The following is a 24070-nucleotide window of genomic DNA, read 5'->3' as shown; positions in this document are numbered from 1 at the left end:
GTAGCTACATTGCTTACATTTGGCATGAGCCAGTTGCTAGTATGGTGGTACAGCAAGATTACATAAAAATTAAGGTTTAAACATAACATTTTTCAGATCCTGTGGTTTAATGTTCTTTCATTGTGGGGTCAGAGAAAGTCCCGCAGTGACCAGAGTTTTTCCAGTTGTGTGACGCATCAAGTAGCACATTAATCCACCCACCTCGCCTCTTTTGTTCCATACTTTTGGTCTGCTAGCTGAAAGAAGCCTCCTAAAACTTGCAAGAAAGGCGACTACAAGTGGGAATAGTTCCAGTTGTGAACAACACAGTCAGTGGGTGAAAAACTAAAGGAGTGTCAGTTTCTGACTGAGGTAGCACTGCTTTAAAGGCTCTTTTAAATTAAACTGACATTGCTTTTGTTTAATTGCTTTGTTAGGTGTGTGTATCAAAACCTAAATAACAAAAGCAAACTGCAAAATCAGTTCAATAAATCAAAGTGGATAATTGCTTTTTACGTATTCTTTTTTTTTTTTTTAATTATAAATACCGTGATAATGTGAAACTGAGATTAAGATTATCTCAGACAGTGAAAATTGGCAAACTAAAAACAAGAAACACTCCATTTAAATAAAAGCCGATGCTTCAAAGGGGCATAGGCAAACTTGAAGCTATTTTTGCCAGGCAAATTCTGAGCAAGAAAAACCAACATGTTGACTTTGTGTCACTCCAGGTAGGATTTCTCAGGAGTAGCAGATGTGCATCATTTTGCTTTATCTTTTCGTATTTGTCAGCTAAACACCAAAGTGATTGAGTGAGGTTGTAGTTTTTTCCACAGCTGGTGGGAAAACTGCATCAGATGATTATGTTCTAGGTGGAGATGCATGTTTGTTGTATTTCTGTGTTTAGTTTCTATTGTTTTACAACAAATGTGACATACCGCCTCGTACAGGTTAAGGTTCACAACGGTAATTCGGTTTGAATCCAAAGTGCATGCTGCAGCTGTTGCATTCAGCTTTAAAACCAATTACATCTCAACTAGAGTTTCTCTGGCTTGCTACGCCTCACAGAACTCCCATCCTACACTTTGTGGTACAAGACCATGCACCCAGCAAGTAACTGATGCCAGAGTTCACTTCTCCTCACTCTAAGGAAATGAGAAGAGGGGGGATCAGTCGAGACCGATGTACCCGAAAGAAGCCTTTTGTCATCCAGTCTCAAGAGAGAGACACAAGCTCAGTTTAATTATCAAGCTATTGGTGGATTTATTGCTTATCCCTGGTGTAGAAATATGGCCAATTTTCACACAAGGGTCTGCATACAGTTGTGGCAGTTTCACATATTTCTGAGGTTGAACACATAATGTGTTGTCCTTTGGATGGTGATTAATTTCCATACTTGCTATAAAAGTAAGACAAGTGGTCTTACTTGTCTAAAGCAAACAACAAAGGAAGGCACTAATGCACAACAGAGTGGTTGGTTTTGTGAACTGCAACATGTGCTTCTACTTAACCTTTATACAGTGGAGTCAACAGAAAATCAACACATATGTCTAGATATTAGAGATTTAAAACAGTTTCTGAAGAAATGTGTTTACTCACAAAGTGGTAAAAGGTCCACTTTGGGAGTAAACTAAAGCAGGTCTAACCCTGGCTATTAAGTGCATATTAGCTCTAGTAAAACAAGGAGCTATTTCTTGGACAATCAAGCATTTTTTTAGATGTTTTTCCTCACTGAATTTCCATCAAACATCTGACATAGGAAGTGAATTTCTAAGTAGATTTAAAACAGAACAACATTAATGACGACTGTAGAGACGTGTTCACAGTGAAAAGTTCAGGAAACAGCATGGTCACAGTCTGTCTCGCCGGAGTAATAATTCATAAGAAAACTTAACTGAACTGTGAAAAATAGTCAGGTTCACACTCCTCTCCCCCGACCTCTGTACCGGCCCACATCACACCTCACTGCAGAGTCAACAAATCCCAGCTTGACAAGCCTACGCTCCATATGTACAGATGTGCTTAAAGAGGGCTGAGTCAGTTTAACAGTGTTCTTCTATCAGCTAAGATGGCCACTCTATGTTTCAACCCTGCAATGTTTACCAAAGCCAGTAATTATGCGAGTAGGCCTTGAGGAGGTGGATCTTCTGCTGTTCAAACTGTGGAGAGGAGTTCGTATTTGCCAAGCTGTGCTTTGCTGCTCCATCCACTCACATCAGCTCTGAATAGTAATTAAAGCAGTGTGGCACCTGGATTAGAGGCATGGAAAGACCAACCATCCCATCGCAGACTAAATAAATCAAACTGTTGCTGCACAAGATCATCAAAGGGATCAGAGATTCAACTACATCCAGTAAAGTCAATGACAAAAACTATTCTGTAGAAATCCACGTCACCCTTCCCCCATTTTCAGTCCATCTCCAATGAAGTCAAAGGGTTCCTTGTGGAACCATCTATAGCAGGGATCTACAACCTGAGGATCTAAGTGAATCTTTAAGCCTTCATAATAGCTTTTTATAACTTTGGATAAAAATTAACTAATGTTTCAGTTGTAGATATAAAACCAAATGCAGGTATTAGTTTTTCAGATTATCTGAGCAGATTATGGCTTCCACATCAAGATTGTTGCCTCTTATTATGCAAATTCACATAAAGGACAATCATTGCAGATCCCTATTTTATACCTTAGATGCAACTACAGGCAAAATCTGCTTCAAATCAACTACACATGCACCAATATATCAGTTGATGACCAAGGTTAACTGATTTTTAACTTGACAAGCCCTGAAAACTCAGATAATTTTCCATGCAGAGACCACACCATAAGCAAACACAACCAGGTCACACTACCAACAGTCTTTGATGTGAATGCCATTGCTAAGCAACAAAAACATACAATTTGACATTTCAGTACCAGTTAGGTGTTTAAAATGAAATTAAAAGAAGCACACAGATGTATAAAGTTATTAAATGGGACCCATTATGCAAAATTCACATTTTGCACATTTTTGTACTTCAGTTTGGAGCTCTACTGCTTCGAAAAACAGTAGTGCATTCTTTTTTCAATGCACTTAAAAAAAACACCCAGCCGTATTTTGGCAACAAGTTAATGGTTTTCTGTATCTGGAAAAAGAGTCGTTTGGAATGTAACGTCACAAATCAGCAGGCACTTCCCCTCAACTAGCAATTCCAGGTCGTCACGTAGCAACCCTAGCTGAGTTCATGACGTTTGGTTAGCTGGTTTTACTGCGCACACACTCTACAATGGCTGAGAATGAGACTTTTAGTAAATAACTGGAAGGCTGAAGAGGTTGGCAACCTCTCTTTGTCATGAAACATTCTGGATATTTTATGTTGGGAGTCTTTGGATATCTGAAGGAAATTCTCCACAGAATACTAACAGGGGCTAGTGTTTAATAAACATTAGTCCAGATAACCATGACAATGGCCAACATAGGATGCTGCAGATGCCTTAAAATGTCATCTCACCATAATTTTTCTGGCACATCATAGCTTAGTCACAAAATTCAGATTGATTCAGGTTTGTATTCAGCAACTGGAAGCAGACGAATTGACACAATGAAAATAAGTTCCTCATAAAACCAGCATAACAGCTTGATGAGTGCAACTTATTGCACTACAGGCCGATACAACTTAACACCCCCATACACATCAGATTTACTTTTGTCCCATGGCAGCATTTCATGAGCCCTAAATAAGCAAGCTAAAGAGCCTGATCTAGTTTTAACTTCACCTGCAAGTGCTACAGAGTAGTTCGCAGCTGAGACCTATTTGATGTGGAGCTCATACCCACTGGGACTTTGCATTGAGTCAGACTTTATTGAGCTGATACACATGACCGTGATATTCCAGCAGAGAGAAAGAGGAGGGCCCTGTAGTAACACCGGTACATGCGCCTAATTGAATCAAGAGGCAGTCAGCCTGCTGTAGTTCAAAGTCCTAATGCAAGAAACAGATGCTTGCGGTTCCAGCTAATTGAATTATGCTGCTATTGTTTACCAAGCTGTTAATAACAGCTGTGGTACCCTCCACTGTCAGCACACAGCACATGATGACAGACTTGTGGAGACTGGGGAATTTGAGTGGTTTGATGATATTTTAGAGGATACATAGCTTGAAGCTGAGCGTTTCATTTGTGGAGGTGAAATGTGGCACTCAAATGCATCCCACTGTACCCTCTCGACTCTGGACATACCGGTGGCTTAATGCTCTGGATCAGGAATGTGAAAGATTTATGCATGCTTGCCAACAAGATGGCATCAAATCATTGAGAAAAGCTTCACTTCAGATCAAATCGATGCAGAGGTGACACGGACACCGCCTCATCACAGCTCTTTTTATTAGAGGGCGCAAAGGTGAGAGAACAGACAGACAGGGTTTGCAAAGAGTGGGGGGAAGGCTATTCTCAACTCCAAGGCGATGGTCATATGCTATATGATTCATACAACAGATATAGAGGAGTGAAGACAGCAGGGTTCTTAGACTGTAATGTCAGTGATTTGTCAAGAATAAGTCACTCCACAGTGCATGGGTGGCCTACTGGAAGTGAAACTGTATGTCTACATTTTGATCCATTAGTACTTTCAGTAATTAAAAATGAAGCACAAAATGATTTACTCAAGCAGTTCCTCATTTGGCAAGTTTAAATTTAAATCAGATTTATTTGCTCCAACTTGTGCAAGACATTTATGATTAGATTAATGAATTAAGAAGATGTATGAATAAAACATAGATTGAAGAGGTGCAGGTTGGGAGGAGCAATAATTTGTAAGAAATTTCAGGAGGTATTCATTGAAACAGAATAGCATAGCATCATATATAAAAAATGTTTCCTTAATCACCATTACCATTAAAAATAAATTAACAACTTAAAATTTAACATTAATTTTTCCAAATATTAGGTTATACATGATAAGCTGCACCTACAGTTTAGATTAGAGGTGCATTTCAGCAAAAATTAAATGGTAAAAAACATTCTAAATGAATGAATGAATGAATGAATGAATGAATGAATGAATTTAAATTCAATTCAGGATTTTTTTTTTCACTTTTTATGATTTACTTATGGAAATTCAAATGAGCAATAACATATATGCTAATTTATTTATTAAAAAGCATTCTCCTCTAATTGTAAAATATTTTTCATCATGTGTTACATTGTGGCATGTATAGCTCTCCATACTTTGGGGAGGTTTTATTTTGAAGGAATATTGTTGCAGGCACCAAAATTAAAAGAATCATACGGAATCTGATTAGTTCATGCTTTTTTTAAAATCACAATCTTCTCTTACGTAGCAGAAAACAGAGAGTGTAGCTCGAAGAAAGTTTGAGAAGCTCCAGCGCTCCAGGGGAGACTATGAATAGCTTGTTTCTATGGACAAACTTAGCCCGGCTTCACTCGGGTTCTGGTTTGTCCCATTACTTCTAAACGCATCTCTACAGAACATGCTGGTAAGAGTTTACAGCCCACCTGCATGCGCCACTGACGCAACATAAATAAAAACATAAATCAAAAACACCATTTTCTTTCCCCGCAGGGGGCATAAAGGAAGTAATGTGTTACTTTGACCTGAGGGGAATATGTTTTGTTTATCTGAATCTGTCCAGCGAAGTGCTTAAAAGTGCAAAAGATAAAAGTTGGAGTTCACTTACAGAAACAAGCTGACATGCGAGTATCAAAGACACCATAAGTCCACAGCTCCAGGAGGTCGGAGAGCCCATTTTTCCACCAACCCAGCAAAGGCTGCTTCTGCTGGGGGAAAAAGGAAAAAAAAATCCCGAGGTCCTTTACTCGCTTCCCGCGGTCCGGTGCTGGAGCGAGTTTTTTTCACACTGTATGCGCCTGCTCCTCTGCCACCCGTGGGACCTCATCAACAGGTAAAAACTATTCCCTGCTCGCGCTCGTTTCCCTAAGGAAGAGGGGAGAGGGGGAAGGTTGCGGAAACACGCCAAATGTCGAGACCTCCAAACTGCTTCTTCTCCTTCCTGCGCAGCAGCAGCAGCAGTACTTTGGGACTTTGAGTTAGTCAGAGTGGGGCTGAATGCGGCCACGCAAAGTCACTGGGAAGTCCTCCGGAGCGCAGAGAGGGAAGCCGAGAAAGTAAAAGGCGGAATGGAATTCAGCGAGGGCTGAAAGAGAAGGACGGCTAATCCCAGCGTGGGGGAGACGCCACCTAGACCCACGCTGGCTCTTTTACACGGTGACCACACTCTTCTCACATGAGTGGAGTCGTAAGAAAACTCCAGTCCACACATATGCAGTGCCGTGCTTTGCGCAATTCAGATCCGTAAACCTTTTGTGAATGTTTTTGTTTAAACCACAAATCATCACAAATAATATTTAAGTGTGACGCTTGTGTATTGGGGCAATGATATGTTTCTATAAGCTTTGTACATATGTTTTCAGTTCTCCACTGCAAAATCCTTCAACCTCTGTCAGATTTTAATGGAGTAAAACATTTATCCCAAAAGGAAATTAAACTTCGTAACTCATAATCCAGGGTTCTTCAAAGAGTCGCGGGTGGTGATGCTGGACAGGAAGGATATCCGGTAGTGGTCAGTCTTGCATAAAATCTTGACAGTCCATACATGCACTAATCAGCTGGATTTGTGGATCACCAGCGTTGTTCACCCGAGGTTTGGATCTCTCCCTAAAGTTACCATCGGCCTTTTGGCTGCTTGACTAAGTTACTGTGTATAAATATAATCACAGTGACGATAACACTCAACTGAAAAAATTGTTAATATTGTTGAAATACTTTACTATTATTTTGCAATAATACTAACAGTTATAGAGGAATAATACCAATAACACTAACAGATATGGAGGAATAAAGCTGTTTTGCTTCATTTCTTCTTTTATTTTACCTTGATAAAAATTAAGACTCATTTTTATCAGAGATAAGGTTGAGCATTAATGCAGAGATTATGTATAGATTGTCCAATATTTAATCTGAAATAGCAGTTCACTCGTGGGACTGAAGCAAACATTACAGCATTACCCTAAACATACCAACAGCTTTTACACCATGTGATAAACCTGTTCCTTACTTTCTCTCATGCTTTCCACACCCTCTGGCAGCATATTTCTAAGGTCCCCAAAAGTCACCCAAAGTAAGTGTTGTATAAAGTCTTAAATAGTTAAAAAGCTTCAAAATGTAAAAAAAATAAAATAAATCAGCCATTAAAACCAGTTTAATTTGTAATATCAGCAGAATTTAAAAATCGTAAGAGCAGAATACTTTGAGCTTTGAGCGCCCTCTGCTGGCACAACGTTTTGCTGAGACTTATTACAAAGCAGTTAAATATTAATGGGAAGAGTTAAATTTCAAAAACTGAGGAACAATGAAAGGCTTTGTGTTGCATGTCCTCAACATTTACCACTTGCAGGAAAAACTGCTGAGTGCTGTCAGCTGGATGGTTGCATCTGTTTTTTGTTTTGTTTATTTTGTATAAGGAAGCTTCCTGAATCACTCTGAAGTTTAAAAAGGACAGCTGCTGCCAATTAAGAGGAGCTCTAAATAGAAGAGGAGAGGAGTGACTCTCCTTTGCTCACTAAGTAAGGTGAAACAAAAACAGAGAAGGCTAATAACAACTTGGGCTGGAATTCAGTCAGTGTTCCACCATCTGGCTTTATGGTCAAAGTACAAACGTAATGCTTCCAATACAACATAGTTCATACATCTTAAATGAAAAGACAGCGTCATATCACAGGAGCTTAGGAATATACAAGACCTTCTGCAAAAAATAATTGGAGCAGTGTTGCTTTTAACATGAAGCCAAGTATAAATATAAACTATATCTTGACTCAAGTTAGCTGCATGCTTCAGAGCTGGAATTCCTGTCTGCCTTTCTCAGACACTCTTGGACATTCGAGAGAGTTCATTTCTGGAGTGAACCTTTCTTTGACTGTGAGCGCATTCTTAAAGCATCTTTCTGACCACAGCGGTCTGATTTAGAGACTCCTCCCTTGCCTTCAGCTGGCAGCAAAGATGTGGAAAAATGCTCCAAAAATGTTAAATAAACTGGTAACTCTGGGATAAACAATGCCGCCTGCTTGTTTTGTCCTGCTTGCAATTATTGGCAGCATTGTCTAAGCCCCTCTGATGGTACAGAAACATTATTGGTTAATAATTGCAGCAGGGTAAATTTCTTACTTGATACTTAATCTAAATATATTATTTAAATTATTGTTCCTTCTTGCTTCTAAATAGTCTAAGATGACGTTGGGTTTTAAGAGTTCAGAACCCGAATGCAGTCAATGTAACTTTAGTACAGTGCGTGTTGCCAACCAGTGCAGCTGTAGAAAACAAATGTACCAAAGAATGATTGCCTTCCCCTGTCGCACAAGGTCAACGCCCTTAGAGCCTGATGCACATTTAATTATACTGAATGCTGTATAATTTTATTCTTTGTGGTGTTAATTCTAATCTAGAGCTAAATAAAGGAAAAAGAGGACAAACTGTTATTGTTTCCAGCATATTGACACTAAGTAAGTGTTTCAAATATATGTGTTTTAACCCTTACACAACCCAACAGGTTTTCCTTGTACGTTGCTGTCTAATAATAAAATGGCAAAAGATGATTAGTAGGTACATGTGAAATAAAGTCCACAGTTATTGGCATTTTTGGTGAGGATGAGTCAAACTTTTCTTTTTATTGTGTCATCATTTGACTGCAATAAAATGACACGTTTATTTTGCTGCACTGATAAAAATCCAACAAATTACACTCTCTTAATTTTGAGATTCACTGCTTTTAAGTTTTTCTGGTTCCACAAGTTCTAACTTTTTCTGTAGCTACGTGTATATAAAATCTTTTTTTTTTTAATTCAGAAAAGAAAAAACACAGAATGCAACTAGAACTTTGTCAATGTTACAGACCCTGTCACATTCAGGAATAAATTAACATAAAATAAAGTTCTTAGCATTAAACATCTCCATTAAGTCCAGTTCAGTTTATTTTATTAGCCAATTCCCAACAAATGTCACTTTAAGGTTCTTTACAGGAGAAAGAGCTCCAGCTCATGTTAAATTGCTAATATATGTAATTATCAAAGTATAACATTTAATTACAATTCAAATAAGACTGGATCGGAAATGAAAATTTATTTTTTAAAACAGAATTGCACCCAAGTTAACCTTTGATAATATTTAAAAATTTAAAAAGCAGCACCAAATATTACATCCAGGTCAGTAGTATTTCACTTTTGGTAAAACACATAACATTTCAAAGAGGAGGTTGGCCCCAGTCAAGGCTGTGTTTCCTGTTAAAGAGAATGAAAGTAGATATAACAAGGTTATTTATAAAAAAATAAAAAAAAAAAAAAAAAGCTACAAAAAATACTTTAAAACTAATAATAGTTTTAATGTTTCAATTATTTTTAAGAATCGATTGTGTAAAGTACCTGTAGTGTCATAAGGTGGAGAAACTTCCACTAGATCACATCCAACAAGGTTAAGACCCCGACAGCCTCGGATAATCTCAACTCCCTAAGTTCAAGATTTTAAAAAATGATTTCAGTGTCTGAGAAAAGAAAAACATATCAAAACATATTTCAACTAGCAGTGACTTTATGAGAAAAATACTTTTGTCAACTTATACGATTCTAAATAGATGGATCGATCTATCGATCCAATTAAAGACAGGAAAACGTGTAAAATTAAAGGGCTAAAGTACAGCCTTCATTTATTATCTTTGGTTTCTTAAAATTAGTATTAGATGTAAAAAAAAAAAAAAAATAGAATCTCCTTACAGGTAAAACTCAGCCAATAATGTTTAAATTAGCATTTTATTGACAAGTTATAATGACTGCTGCTTGTGTTTACCTGTATGGGAGTGAGTCCTGCTATCTCCGGTGTTCCTGTTCCAGGAGCAAAACCTGGATCAAGAGCGTCGATATCAAAACTGAGGTAAACCGGCCCAACGCCCATCTGAGCCCTCACCTCAGACATTAGAGGCGAGAGAGACTTGAACCAACACTCTTCCACCTGGACCACACGAAAACCCTGCAGGTCAGAAAAAATGGGAAGATGAAGGATCGTTTTCATTGCTTTGTGACTTAAATGTGATAAAGTGAAGGATTCTTACAATGTGAATGATGCAGAGGAATGCAGACATTTTGATAATGCTGCCTCAGATTATAATAAAGGAGCTTACACACTTTCGTACATGCATTGTTTCAAAATTCTAACTAGCAAGATCCTCAGCTTGTTTTTGGCCTAGATTTCAGAAGTTTAAATACAAAAGTTTACTATAAATTTACTGAACAACATTCTATCACGGCAAGGCTTTAAAGAGATAATCTACAAAAGAAGAAGGAAATGAATGAAAAAAAAAGTTTAGAAAGAAATAAGGAAGAGGTGAAGGGAAGAAAGGAGAGAAGGGGAGAAGAATAAAAGAAGGAAGAAGAGAAGGAAAAGAAAGAAGGAAGGAGGTGAGGAAGGAAATAAAGACTAAAAGAAGGAGGGAATCATAGAGGGTATAAGAAAGAAAACACAAAGGAAACACAAAAGGTTAGAAAGAAGGAAGTTAGAAGATGAGGAATTGAGGGAAGGATAGAAGAAAACAAAGAAGTAACAAATCAAGATCAGATGGATGGAAGGAATGAGAAAAGCACGTTTAAAGAAAGGGAATGATAAAAAAAGAATGAGAAGAAACAAATGAAGACAAAAAATTGAAATAATGGAAGGATAAGAAAGAGGGAAGAAAGGATGGAAAGAACCAAAGAACAATGTTTGATAAATAGAAGGATGTAAAGAAAGAGAATAGAACAGAAAGAAAGTGAAAAGGAAATGATTTAAAAAAGGAAGAAAGTAAGGAACAACAATAAAAGGAAGGAAGAAGTGACAGAAGAAGCTCCAAACACTTTTCACCACAGTGCAGCCGTGAACTGACTGGTTACAGGTTCCAAACCATTAACTACGCAGTGTGACATTTCTAACACTGTCACTGGGTATGGTGTGAAACCAGCACCATGTAACAGAAACCCAGACTGTACCTGAGCCCGACTCCACTCGTACGAGTCCGCTGAGTACCCGCTGCCTCGCAGGCCGATCTGGACCACCCGCTGGCAGTCCAGGAGCCCCTCCTCCACACAGCGTCTGAACGGGGTGCCGTGGCCGATCCTCTCCCCCAGAACCACGTCACTGGTGTCTGCATGAGCGTCCACATGGACTAAACCCACAGGGCCATGCCTGACAAGTTATTACACAGACAACTAAATGTGGAGTATCTAATAGACATATTTTATCTATCTGTTATTAATGTTTTAGGGTCGCATGATTCAATCTGGAATCATGTGGTTCTGGAAATGATTTTAATGTATGAAAATTATTATATCTTGTTGTAAGCAGAAAGCAGCTTCTGCAACTTTTACGCAAATTCCACAACAGTACATTTTTTCTTATGCAAAAACATGATCATACACACACCAGAAATCAAAACAGATCTAAAAACATAATCTCTATGTGTCACAAACCTCATTCTACACTCCTACTCTCCTCCTATGCATTCTTCTTTTGTTTGCAAACATTTAATGCTTTTATTCATTTTAAGATCTATGGTGGTTCTTTAAAAATAAAAACATTTTGTATTGACAGCATTTATCAAAAACTATAAACTGCCTTTTTTTTAAAAAAAAAAATAAAAAGGTCTCGTTATATTTGCAGCTCTAAACGTGTTTTAATCGGCTGAACTGGAGGCAGAAATGCAGGTTGCATATCTCTGTTCTAGAACTTTCTAGAATCCATGATTCTGGAATGAGAATCATAGCTTTATGTTTTCAGATTTCATTTCTGCAGAACTACTAGAAGGACAGTTTTGCCTCAAAAACAAATATACCTGCTTAAAATAAATCTCTATCATTAGCCTTTTAACTAAAAACAGACTGTTTCAGGAGAACTTTGTTGTGCAGCTACTATGCCAGGAAAAAGCTACATATCAGTAAAGAATTTAAACACGTTTTTGGAGGTGGAAAACTAACCTGAAACTGCACTGATTAATCTAAAAGCTGAAATTCATTTCTCTATGCCAACAAGACTAAATCCACTTAGCTAAAGAGAAAAAAAAGACGTTCAGCAACTTTTATGGTGTGGATGAAGTGCCAAGACACATATTTGCAAAGACACCAATAGTCATTTTGATTCAAGGTTTTGGAACAATATATGCTGCCAGGTCCTTAGGAATGCCTGGAGTGAAATATCTACCTGACAGAAAACAGACCATAAAAGATTATGTTTAATGAAATTATAACCAACGAGAACCACAACTCACTGGGCTGCTTCTGTTCTGCATCAAACCCAAATGGAAAAATAATTTCTCTTCTATTAAGTACCTAAAACGGGATGGTGAACGTGGATAAGTAATCGAAAGCTCAATTAGGGTTTAAATTCTCAATTTTTTGTTTAATAACTATATGTACACTTTGGTTGAAGAATCTTGAATTTTGACAATCTCAATCATGTTCCTCTTTCTAATGATGGATACTTACTTCTCTGCTACAGCTTGCAGTATTGGGTACGCAATAGTGTGATCGCCACCTGCAGAAACCAACATTTGCTTAACATCTGAGCTATGAAAGAACTAGATAATTAATTATTGCACACAGGGGTGAGACTTTGTCTCCAGGCGCTAAATCATTTACTTAGCAAACAGTTGATATATGTGATCTCAGCTGCTCTCACCCAAAGTCAGAGGGATACAGCCAGTGGCCAGGATTTTTCTGTAGGCCTCCGTGATGCGCTTACAGGTGTCTTTCAAATCGTACAAGTTAACGTTTACGTCCCCGATGTCAGCAACCATCAGGGACTCGTAAGGCGCTGCCCTGGTGCCACTGTTGTAAGCCCTCAGCAAGGCAGACTCTGCTCTGATCTGGCGTGGACCAAACCTGTAGAGTGTGTGAAAAGAGTAGGCATTAATACATGCAGTTAAATTTGTTACCCTGCAAACCCCGTGCACGTTGGGTTTTAGTTTGTTTTTGTTTTTCTTTGCACTTAATTGTTTCAAATCATCAAGCAAACTTTAATATCAGACAAAGGTGGACTGAGTAAGTACAAAAAGATTAGGGGACAAAAGTTTTCTAACACAACTTGGACATTTGTGAAAACTGAATCTGAAGCACACTAAGTGGCCTAGTCAATGTCTGGACTTCTGATTAGGATTCTTTAGGATGACTTTATACAGGCTGTTCATTGCTTAAGATCCTCCACTGTAGCTGACTTACAGCAATTCTGCAAATAGAAGTGGGCCAAAATCCCTCTGCTCACTGCCAGTAATCAAAAACACGAATGATGAGTTTTACTGCTGCCTAGGGTGAGACGAGCAGTTATTAGGACCTGGCTGGTTTAGGAAATTATTATTTGACAACTGCACTCAGGCTAGTTTGATTATCTATAAAATTAATAAGAAATCTCTAAGGGGGCAAATACTTTTCACAGTATTGCACACTTTCATGTATAAAGGTGGATAATCTTGGAACTCCTTCATCCTTCATGGATTCAAAGCAATTAGATGACAAATGAATGTAATACATTATTTTATTTGATGCTAAAGTTAGTTTGTTTATATATTCGTCCAATAATACCTTGATGGGTTCAACTTTATCGTTATTTTTTTCTTTTTTTAGATATTTAAATTCTCTTTAAAGCTGCAGTAAGTAAAAAAAAAATAAAATAAAAATAAAAAACTTAAGACCGACGTCATATTACGCAATAGCAGTCAGCTACATGTAAATAACTACTGTAAATCACTAATGACACTCTTTCTAAGTTTGACCACCAGAGGAGGAACAATGGCACCTTGCCCCTGGCCGGTTCGAAGTCCCAGTATCAATCGGAACACCAATGAACGCCGCGTCCAGCCCGTCGGCCGTCTCCCGATAAGGTAACTTGGCCATGGTGGAGATCCCAGACACCCGTGCAACAAACTCGGCGCTCGGTGGAACATTATATCGGCTCCCGGAGCTGTCTCGGTTCGGAATTAAGCACCCTCCAGTTCGGCTCCTGCACTGACCCAAAGCTTGTCGGGGAAAGGCAAAGAAAACCCCTGCTGCACGAGTTAAACCTAAGTTTCTCCAAAATGAAAACATGTCTGATGTTTAAGCAAATTATGGCATGTGTGAAAGGGCCACCTACTCTGCTACGTTTATAAGCTCGTAATCATTTATGCGTCAAACTGCATGACAAGAATCTATAATATGCAGTTAAAATTTAACTGACCGTGTACATGTTAGGTATTCATCCGAATAAAGAAACACAATGTATGTCACAGCAGCTGGCAGATAGATTTTTTAAATCATTAATCCTGTGCTTGTGAGCATTAAAAATACAACGCACTTGGGAGCTTGAATGCAGCAAAAGGTCATATTTTTCAGAAGGGAGGCGCGCTGTGGGAGGAGCCTCACTTCAGATCAGAGTTCATCTACTGCACATTACAGTTTGTGATTTTTAGGTTGGTAATAATAATAATAAAAAACATTCTACATGTTCAGCGTGCCATACTCCATAAATCCTGCATCCTACTATAGAAGCCCGATGGAGTGTGGCCGGAAATCATTTTATTACTAACTCTAAGCAGCAAGAGAATCGTGGTTTTTAAATGAAAAAATAAAACTGTTTGTGGGTGGCCTCGTTAAACTCTGATTATTTGGAGAAATGGAGAGCCCTAAACAGGCTGTTCGTGCTTAATAGCCCTCCAATTTGGCTGAAACTATCCTGCAAAAAAGCGTGGGAGAAAAAATATCTAAATGCTTTAAGGATGGCACAGGCAGTTTCCTAAAAGGGTTCAGTCATTTTGGTCTGACGTTAAAAAAAAATAATAATAAAACAATATAAACAATCTGATACATATCTTGACATATCATCTGGTGGCACTACACCTGGATGTGGGCAATGTGTTGAAAGAATCCATACCCTGGATGTCCCCTAATTTCCCAATAAAATGGCGCACCTCCTCATCTTTAGCCCATCCACCATTTTCTGATTTATTTGTTTATTTATTTTCATGCCAAATGTTTCTGTACCAGATACCCTCCTCGGATCGGCTGCGTCTCCCTGTCTGCGCATCATTCATGCAGGTTGATGTCTGGTTTGTGTGGGTGGTGGTGGATGGTGCGCGCGCCTCTGTATCCTCCCTGAGGACGCGTGCGGTGCGTCACCAAAGCAGATTTCATCCACAGAGCAGCACGGACGCACATTCTCCTCCGAACCTGTGTCATTGCATTGCATAACATCGACAAGAGAACATGGTAAGCATGCCTTACATTTTCTTTGCAAACGTTTTATTTGCAAAGCTGCTATTTTTAAGGTCTAATCTAAGGAACGTAGGCCATTTCTGTATTGCGCTTTGTCTTGATACATTTTTCGACCTGCTGACGATCTGAATAGGTAAAATCCTTATAATAAATATATTATTATATGTATTTCAGTTTTGTCTGAAATATTTCACTTATATAAGGGTTGTTCTAAATCAGCATGCCTTTCTTTAACCACCATGTTTTATTAACTAGTTATCAGGTTGGTTGTCTATGCCTGTAAGGCGTCCTTATGTAAATGTACACTAAATAAATCCAACACTTAACCAAATGCAATCCATTAAAAATTAAAAAGCAGTTTTACAAAACTGGGTGAAATATGTATATATTTGTCACCAGAAATAAAATCTATTTCAGCAGGAATCCAATGGCAAACAGGCTGAGCAGAGAGGAGCTTCCCAGCCACCACACTGCAACGTCTGACCTAGATAATCCTCTCTCTACAGTAATCCTCTGAGCAATTGACACTTTGGTGTCGCAGCACAAAACGCACTGCTTTATTTAAAGCAAAAAACAAACAAAAAGATTCACAATTTTAACAAATTGCTATCTTTGTAAAAAAATAAAATAAAATAAAAATTGAAGTAAGCAGAGAAAAATACATGCATGGCATGAGAAAGACGAGTTCTTGTCCTTGACCTCAGAACAATCTTCTCTGAAAAACGGTCTCCTTTGGTGAAAATGAAAAATGTTTTTTGCTTTGTCTTTCCAGCGTGAGTGTATCTCCATCCACGTTGGTCAGGCTGGTGTCCAGATTGGCAATGCCTGTTGGGAGCTGTACTGCCTGGAACATGGGATCCAGCCTGATGGACAGATGCCCAGCGACAAAGCCATCGGCGGTGGAGATGACTCTTTCAACACCTTCTTTAGTGAGACTGGAGCTGGAAAACATGTCCCAAGAGCTGTTTTTGTGGACCTGGAGCCCACTGTCATTGGTAAATTCCACAAATATTAATGTCTCATTATTTACTGATTAAACTGGAGAATTTATCTTATTGCATTTATCTCTTTAGATGAAGTCCGTACTGGGACGTATCGCCAGCTGTTCCATCCTGAGCAGCTGATAACTGGGAAGGAAGACGCTGCCAACAACTATGCCCGCGGACACTACACCATCGGAAAAGAGATCATCGATCTGGTTCTGGACAGGATCCGCAAACTTGTGAGTCAATTTTACAAAGCAGGCTCTTGACAAAGTAGTCCCTGAATTTCCCTAATTTAATAAAGCATTTTATTTGAAGTGCGAAGTAGACGGGAAATAATTTATTGTATTCAAAAAATTTTAGCAAATAAAAATTTGAAAAGTGTGGCATGCATTTGTGTTCAGACCTTTTTAGTTTGATTTGCCAAAAATAAACCCAGTGCAAAACTGACAGATCCCACAAGGAGAGCATTAATCAGAGAAGCAACCACCTAAGCTGCAGAGATTCCACAGCCTGGGTAGACAAATCCGTTGGTCAGAGAGACCAAAGCTGAATATTTTGGTCCCGAATCCAAAATCCTCCTATATGACTTAGTTGGTGTAAATCCCATTCTGTATAGGATGGACTTAGTTCTGCACAATATTTCACAAATCTATTACAATTACAGTGTGTGCAATATTCATATTGTAAAGACTTTTGGGAGCCCAATCATTTTTGGCTAATATCTTCCAAATACCTTCAAACTGCATTTTCAAACTTATGTCACATTCAGCCAGAGTCTCACAGCAGCAGATGTTAATACTGGGCACTACAACATATATTGCAGGGTTGGAAAAAAAATAAAAATAAATCACAATATCAGTTTTGTGCACCTCTATATGGACTATATCAAACTACATTCAAAGTTGAGACCAAAATCCAAACAAAAATTTGTGGTAAGATTGGAAAATGGCTCACGTTATGTTTCTGTTACTCCAGGCTGACCAGTGCACAGGCCTGCAGGGCTTCCTGGTCTTCCACAGCTTCGGGGGTGGAACCGGTTCTGGTTTCACCTCCCTGCTGATGGAGCGTCTCTCTGTGGATTATGGCAAGAAGTCCAAGCTGGAGTTCTCCATCTACCCGGCTCCTCAGGTGTCCACCGCGGTGGTGGAGCCCTACAACTCCATCCTGACCACCCACACCACCCTGGAGCACTCCGACTGCGCCTTCATGGTGGACAACGAGGCCATCTACGATATCTGCCGCAGAAACCTCGACATCGAGCGCCCCACCTACACCAACCTGAACAGGCTGATCAGCCAGATCGTGTCCTCCATTACTGCCTCCTTGCGTTTCGATGGCGCCCTGAATGTTGATCTGACGGAGTTCCAGACCAACTTGGTGCCGTACCCTCGTATCCACTTCCCTCTCGCCACCTACGCCCCTGTGATCTCCGCCGAGAAGGCTTACCACGAGCAGCTCTCAGTGGCTGAGATCACCAATGCCTGCTTTGAGCCGGCCAATCAGATGGTGAAGTGCGACCCTCGTCATGGCAAGTACATGGCCTGCTGTCTTCTGTACCGTGGCGATGTTGTTCCCAAAGATGTCAACGCTGCCATCGCCACCATTAAAACCAAGCGCTCCATCCAGTTCGTGGACTGGTGCCCCACTGGTTTCAAGGTTGGCATCAACTACCAACCGCCCACTGTGGTTCCTGGTGGTGACCTCGCTAAGGTCCAGAGGGCTGTGTGCATGCTGAGCAACACCACAGCCATTGCAGAGGCCTGGGCGAGGCTCGACCACAAGTTTGACCTGATGTACGCCAAGAGGGCCTTCGTCCACTGGTATGTGGGTGAGGGGATGGAGGAAGGAGAGTTCTCTGAAGCCAGGGAGGATATGGCGGCTCTGGAAAAGGATTATGAAGAGGTGGGAGTCGACTCAATTGAGGGTGAGGGAGAGGAGGAAGGAGAGGAGTATTAAATGTAGTGTGAGGATGAGTTAAGATGAGCGCATTTCCGCCATTCTGAAGTTAAATATTAGGTTACCACAAGATTCTTTCCTGTCAGATTGGATCTCTAATAAAGTTTCCTAAGCTGAAGTCTTCTTGTTTTTATTTGGTTCTGTGAACCCAACAGCTACAGTTATTCATTGCTTTATGCTTGAGCAAATGACAAAGTTTCATAGGAAATCTGCACAGGAATTCAAGCATCAACTCAGCTTCCCTCTTTGAACAAAACAAAATTTTTCTACACACACAAAAAAAATCAGACTTGCAGACTTTCAGATTCTTTTATTTTTCAAACATTTTCTTAACACTAACAAATTTCAGTATTTTCATTTAGTTTCCCTCCACCCTCATCTGTAATATTTGGTTAGAGTTCAGCAAATGTGCAAACTTGGACATAAAGTGCAAACAGCAAAACAAATGTTTTTTTTTAGATTTTTCCATGTATTGTGTTCAGAAAGCATGCAGAAAAATGTAGAACTATCTACATTTAATGGTAACCAGGTGTTTAATGGAAATGGCAACTACGTTACCCTACACAGTAGAGCCTAACAAGTGCAATGCATTGTTTTAATTTAAAAAATCTGCATTGGCCTCAACTTTGTGGCTTAAAAACTACTGTATGTGTTGTGGTTCTCTCTTGTAAGTATTAAAAAAATAAATAAAAGATCTTACATCTTTAACAACCCAACTACAAGTAGCCATCAGTATTCTCTATTATCGACAATTCATTTTGGGGGAATTACATTAAGAAAAACTGATGCAGAGACACTGATGTCTTTTACCCTGAGATTTAAATGCAGAGCACTAGTTAGAAATGGATATATGCTAAGTGACACACAACTGAAGACTTGTGTGGGACATTGTGTACAACGCACAGAAGAAGGATAATACAATCCAGTTGCAGTTTTGCAACTGGTAAAACGATGCATAACACTAACAGCACTACACTTATACTAGCTTATTAACTAAACACACAAGAGTTTTCTGAGTTTTGAGTGAATTTATGGAAACATGATGCAGGCCCTGCTCTGATCTTGCCCATAAAGGAGGAAGCCTACAGCGGCGCGCAGCTCTTCTAGATCTAGGTTAGACAGGAAGCTCCTCTGAAGCTCCGCCTCCACTCTGTTCCCACTGGGGCCGCTGCAGCCCTGCAGGAGGACCACAGCCGAATGGCACAGCAGCCAATCAGCCAGCTTTCTCATGCCAGCGCTGTCCAGATTACCCAGGGCTTTGCGACCCCAGAGGCTGAGATGCAGCATGTTAGCTGCAACACGAGCACTGGGGCGCTGCAGAGGAAGAATAATGCATTCAGTGCAGGTTCCAGTTATTTGTGCTGTTTTTTGGTCCTAACTTATCCTTCAGTTAAGTTAGGAACCTGCTTTTACCTTGTTTGGGTTCCTCCTGAGTAGCAGTTTAGTGACTAACTGGACATCAGCTGGAACACAGGCAGGAAGAGGAGGCAGCTGCTTCTCCTGGTAGTTTGTGCTGTGCAATCCCGCAGCTCCATAGAAAGGATTCTGCTGTCCGAAAATCTCATAGGAGATTGCCCCCACAGCCCAGGCATCCGTCTTGGTGTAGTCGATCACCACATCAGGGCCTGGAGCTGCAGTCACCACCTGGAGACAAGAACGACACATTTTAATGAGTTTTAACACATCATTTTATTGTCACATTAATAAATCATCACAAAGTGTGTTCACAAGTGTGTATGTCAATTCAGCTTTTTCACATTTTTTTTTACATAATAGCAACAAACTTCAGTGCATTTATTTGGTTTTTATGCAATAATTCGACACAAAATCAAGAAAAGGAAAATTAAATTTTACAAGGTATGTCTTGATTAACTTTACACATGGGGGATACTTAAGGTTTTATCACAAAATTTTGTGGTATTACTGTGATGACAAGAAAAGTGACAATAAAAATAATTTATTACTAGGGGACAGCAATCAGCCCCAAATACTGTTTCCCATATGTCATTCAGCTCTTTAGACAACTAGTTGCATTAATAAATGTGTTTTGTATTACTAAACTGTACACAGTAACTACATTTAATTATATTTTCAAATTTATGATATGCCATTTGAACAAATGGTGGAAAAAACGGCAAAACTAAACTAGCAGTTGCAACAATACATACAGTTTTTGAGGGTTTTAGACAATAGTAACTGAATTTATTTTGAAAATGGTAAATCAAAAGTCTTATAAGAAATGTTTTGATATAAATAAACAACAACATCAAGTTTTAAATCTTCCCAAAGATGTTCCTTAATGGTTCCAGCTCCAAATTATGTCTTAAATAGACATACTTCAGTTTGATGTGCTGTGTTAAGTTTTCCACACACAGGTTTGCTAAACTCTTTAGATTACACACAGATGGATTCAGTATACTAATAAAATAAATTCTAATTTTATTTAGGGGTTAAAAAGTCAAAATATCCCAACAAAACACATTGAGATTTGCAGTTTCAGCATTACAAAATTTGACAAAGTGACACTTCAAGAGGTAACGGACATCATGGCCATTTTAATCCTGAAGCCTCATATTGAAATATTTCACTTGTGTCAGAAAGTATTTACTGTGGTTGAAGTATTTAGACTCACCTCAGGAGCCATGAGTGAAGCGTTTCCTCCTCTGCTGACCCATATGCTGTTAAATGGAAGCTGTAAGCTGGAGTCATTCTGAGTCAGGCAGCAGCCGAAGTCAGTAATTACCAAACGGGGGCAGCCACCTTCAAGAAAAATAAAGCAAAGAGGGCCAAAATATTAAATAAAATCTGATAGAAACATGATTAACATGTTTTTTTTTATGTTTGTGTGTGTTTTTACATCTGACCTGAGTCAAACTCTACCAGTATGTTGTCAGACTTCAGATCCCTGTGAGCAACACCCTGCCTGCACAGATGGTCCACCCCCTCCAGGAGCTGCAGCACCATCAGAGAGCCCTGCCTGCGGTTGGGTGTGGAAACCTGCAGGTACTGCCGCAGTGTGCAGGGATAGCTAGAAAACAAAAACAACAGGAGCTTAATGAAGCACTGCATGTGTTAAACCTGATAATACGGTGGGATGTTTTAGATTAAATATGGCAAGTCATATTTAACATTTTTAAGCCATACTTTTTCATGACCAGGAAAAGAGTGCGATTGTTTCCGAGGCCCGCTGGGTTGAGCCTGGCTGGCAGCACATCTGGATACTCCTCCTGCGCACCTGGTAGCAGCGGCACGTCCGCGGTGAAAGCCCGATACACTCTGATCACGTTTGGGTGAGCTGAAACTCTTCTGGGAAGCACTCCGAAACGTCTGCATTACAGAGAGACCAGAAGGATTCATCAGCATGTTTGTAGTTCTTTGATCTGAACAGCAGGACAGGATTACAAGAATCCGAACACATAATATTTACCCATCCAGGGTAATCTGCTCTTTTTCCTGTTTTAAGGCCAGAGGACCAGATGGGACAAGTTCTTGCGACATAGATTTTAATATCGCCTCACTTGAAGATCCAGCCTGTGTACAAAAAACACCCAAAAATTAGAAAGTTCCATCAGTTTAAATTTAAACAAAAATAGGTTTGTGCATAAAATTCTGTAATCTAAATTAGTCGTATTAGGCTAGCATAGCTGCCTAGCTTTTTCTTAAATAATAATAATAAAATAATAATCAAAAATATAATTTTGCTAAAAAATTAAACTGAATAAAATCTATTTTTGAGCATTTCCAATTGATTCAGACAGCACCTCTAATAATTTGAGCTATTTTTTTAAAGCTTTTATTCAATCAATCAATCAAATTGTATTTGTATAGCACATTTCAGCATCAAAGCATTTCAAAGTGCTTTACATAATTAAAATGCGAACAGCATGTGACATAGAATAAACAGTGAGAAATATAACAACATTTGCTGCAAATTACTCACCCCAAAGTTCCACAACATTTTGATAGCCAAGGGGAAGTTTCTTAAGGAGCAGCATGACGGAGATCGCACGTTCTGGACTTCCTCTTCATTGTCCTTTAGTTCCACCAGTGTCGAGTCTCTCTCTGTCTCCTTAGGGTGAGAAAACTGAGCTGCAGCCTCATACACGGCCGCATTGGAGCCTTTACCGATCTGGTTCCCTATAACGTAGTCCTCCAGTTTGAATCCAGAGGTGAAAGGTCTCAGTGTGCTCTGGATTTTTTTCTTCTTAAACACAGCCTGCACATTGGGAGGAAGAACAGATTACAAGATATTTCTAACTAACTTGGATCGTTTTCACTTTATATTGGGCAAACCATGTCTAAATTAAACCAGCAGTTCATAGAACAAATGTGGTTATGTAGAAAATGTTATTTCACTCTTAGCTCTTTGTTTCTTCAAGCTATGAGGGGGATGCATTTTTTGGCAATAGGAATTTTGTGCCTGCCAATATCTGCATGCCCTGTGTACTTTCCCCAAATAGTATCCTATTGATATGAAACTCATACCAGCAGTTCATAGAACAACTGTGATTATGTAAAAAAATGTTATTTCACTCTTAACTCTTTATTTTTCCAAGCTAGCAGGGAGATGCATTATTTGGTAATATAAACTATTAGCCTGTCAATATCTGCATCCCAAGTCCTATTGATATGAACCCTTTACCAGTAGAAACTCATCCCAGCAGTTCATAGAACAAATGTGAATATGTAGAAAAAGTTATTTCACTCAGCTTTTTTTTTCTTCAAGTTTGGAGGTGGATGCATTTTTTTGGCAAAGCAAATTATTAGCTTGCCAATATCTGCATGCCCTATCTATTTTCCCCAAATATTGTCCTATTGGTATGAAATTCATAGCCTTCTCACAGCAACAGTCTTCAGTCAGAGGTTCTTCAGATTTGTTGCTAGACTGACTGCTACACGAGATCATTCCTGGCCACAACATTTATTTGTCCTTTGGTTAAAAATAAAATATACTGAATGTGGGAAATGCATAATAATTCTATTGAGGTCTGACCAAACCAAGTATGAATTTTCAAAAGCAGTCAAGATTGCGTGAAGGCTTTGAAATCGAACTACTGAATCAGAATCTAACTTTAGGTCACCATACCTGTATTTCTTGACATGTTGCAGCGCTCTGTCTGTCGTCCTCCAGCTGCTGCTCGATAAGCCCCACACCGAGGCCAAAAGCCAGAAACACGGCCCTGTTCCGAGGCGACGCGCCGGTAAACCTCCTTCTAAAACCGGCGGACTGAAGCTGAGCCGCCAGACCCTTCAGAGAGGTGCGGTAATAGCGGTACCGGGCCGGCAGGAAAGCCTGAGGCTGAACGGTGCGGACCGACGGGCCTACACGGAAACGGTCAGCTCGGAGCTTTGCTGCGACTCGGCCGCCTGATTTAAGGAGACCAATCTGAAGAAAGGACCGGCCGAGCTCCAGCCCTCGGCTAATGGCGTGTTTCACAGACATGATGAACCCAGAAAAGGAGGCTCAAATAGCCCTTTCTGTGAACCTCAGTCCCGGTTTTACTGTTCCAAGGTAGCGGACTGTTAGCGCAACAAAAACAACACCATCCACGCATGCGCCACAGAAGTTAATATTTTAAGCGTTATTTTTAGTGACATCTGGCGTTGAAAAAGTGCAACAGCAGGAATTATTTATTTTGAAAAACAGTTAACTGGTGGAAAAGACAAACTGCAGGAGTGTGTCTACCTTAACTAGAGAGACCAATAAAATGCTGTATAAAACAGAAAACCCAAATATCACATTTCGTATATAAGTTTTGACAATTCAATCTTAATCTTACTTAGTAATCAAGACAGCTACTCAAAAAATGGTGTTGACGATCTGCTTTTATGCGTTCACTGGTTACTTTATTACTTAGGTTCAACAAGTGTGTGAATC

General features: G+C 39.5%; 4 protein-coding genes across 21 annotated transcripts in view; 1 reads left to right on the top strand and 3 right to left on the bottom strand.

Annotated features, from left to right (window-relative positions):
* The window catches only part of hspg2 (heparan sulfate proteoglycan 2), a 119125-nt gene extending 112363 nt beyond the window's left edge, over positions 1-6762 (bottom strand). For 6 of the 18 annotated variants that reach the window (XM_015037940.1, XM_015037949.1, XM_015037947.1 and 3 more), the window contains exon 1: positions 5653-6761. In XM_015037940.1, coding sequence (XP_014893426.1) covers positions 5653-5721 — 69 coding nt within the window. In that variant the 5' untranslated portion in view covers positions 5722-6761. Of the gene's footprint in view, positions 1-5652 lie in introns of all 18 variants that reach the window. The other 12 variants (XM_015037950.1, XM_015037951.1, XM_015037952.1 and 9 more) reach the window with 6 other exon arrangements.
* Positions 6763-8928: 2166 nt separating this feature from the next.
* agmat (agmatinase (putative)) lies at positions 8929-14986 on the bottom strand. Its single transcript, XM_015037935.1, has 7 exons — positions 13797-14986; positions 12684-12886; positions 12491-12539; positions 11000-11195; positions 9828-10007; positions 9407-9491; positions 8929-9265 (listed from the first exon to the last, which is right to left on the bottom strand). Exons 1-7 carry the CDS (start codon positions 14084-14086, stop codon positions 9192-9194), a joined length of 1077 nt encoding a protein of 358 aa, XP_014893421.1. The 5' UTR covers positions 14087-14986; the 3' UTR covers positions 8929-9191.
* Positions 14987-15138: 152 nt separating this feature from the next.
* On the top strand, positions 15139-18310 carry LOC106950828 (tubulin alpha-1B chain). The gene is made up of 4 exons (XM_015037934.1): positions 15139-15244; positions 16023-16245; positions 16324-16472; positions 17212-18310. The coding sequence occupies exons 1-4, from the start codon at positions 15242-15244 to the stop codon at positions 18190-18192; spliced, it is 1356 nt and encodes a 451-aa protein (XP_014893420.1). The 5' UTR covers positions 15139-15241; the 3' UTR covers positions 18193-18310.
* A 177-nt stretch (positions 18311-18487) lies between these two features.
* pink1 (PTEN induced kinase 1) lies at positions 18488-23759 on the bottom strand. The gene is made up of 8 exons (XM_015037933.1): positions 23279-23759; positions 22133-22408; positions 21620-21723; positions 21337-21519; positions 21057-21220; positions 20825-20952; positions 19606-19836; positions 18488-19506 (listed from the first exon to the last, which is right to left on the bottom strand). Exons 1-8 carry the CDS (start codon positions 23633-23635, stop codon positions 19222-19224), a joined length of 1728 nt encoding a protein of 575 aa, XP_014893419.1. The 5' UTR covers positions 23636-23759; the 3' UTR covers positions 18488-19221.
* Positions 23760-24070: the final 311 nt, after the last annotated feature.

This window comes from Poecilia latipinna, unplaced genomic scaffold, assembly GCF_001443285.1.
Source record: "Poecilia latipinna isolate Pla-1442-1.1 unplaced genomic scaffold, P_latipinna-1.0 Scaffold424, whole genome shotgun sequence".
NCBI classification, from domain to species: Eukaryota; Metazoa; Chordata; class Actinopteri; order Cyprinodontiformes; family Poeciliidae; genus Poecilia; species Poecilia latipinna.
Note: the sequence above shows the minus strand (reverse complement) of the source record. Positions and strands in the feature narration are given on the sequence as shown.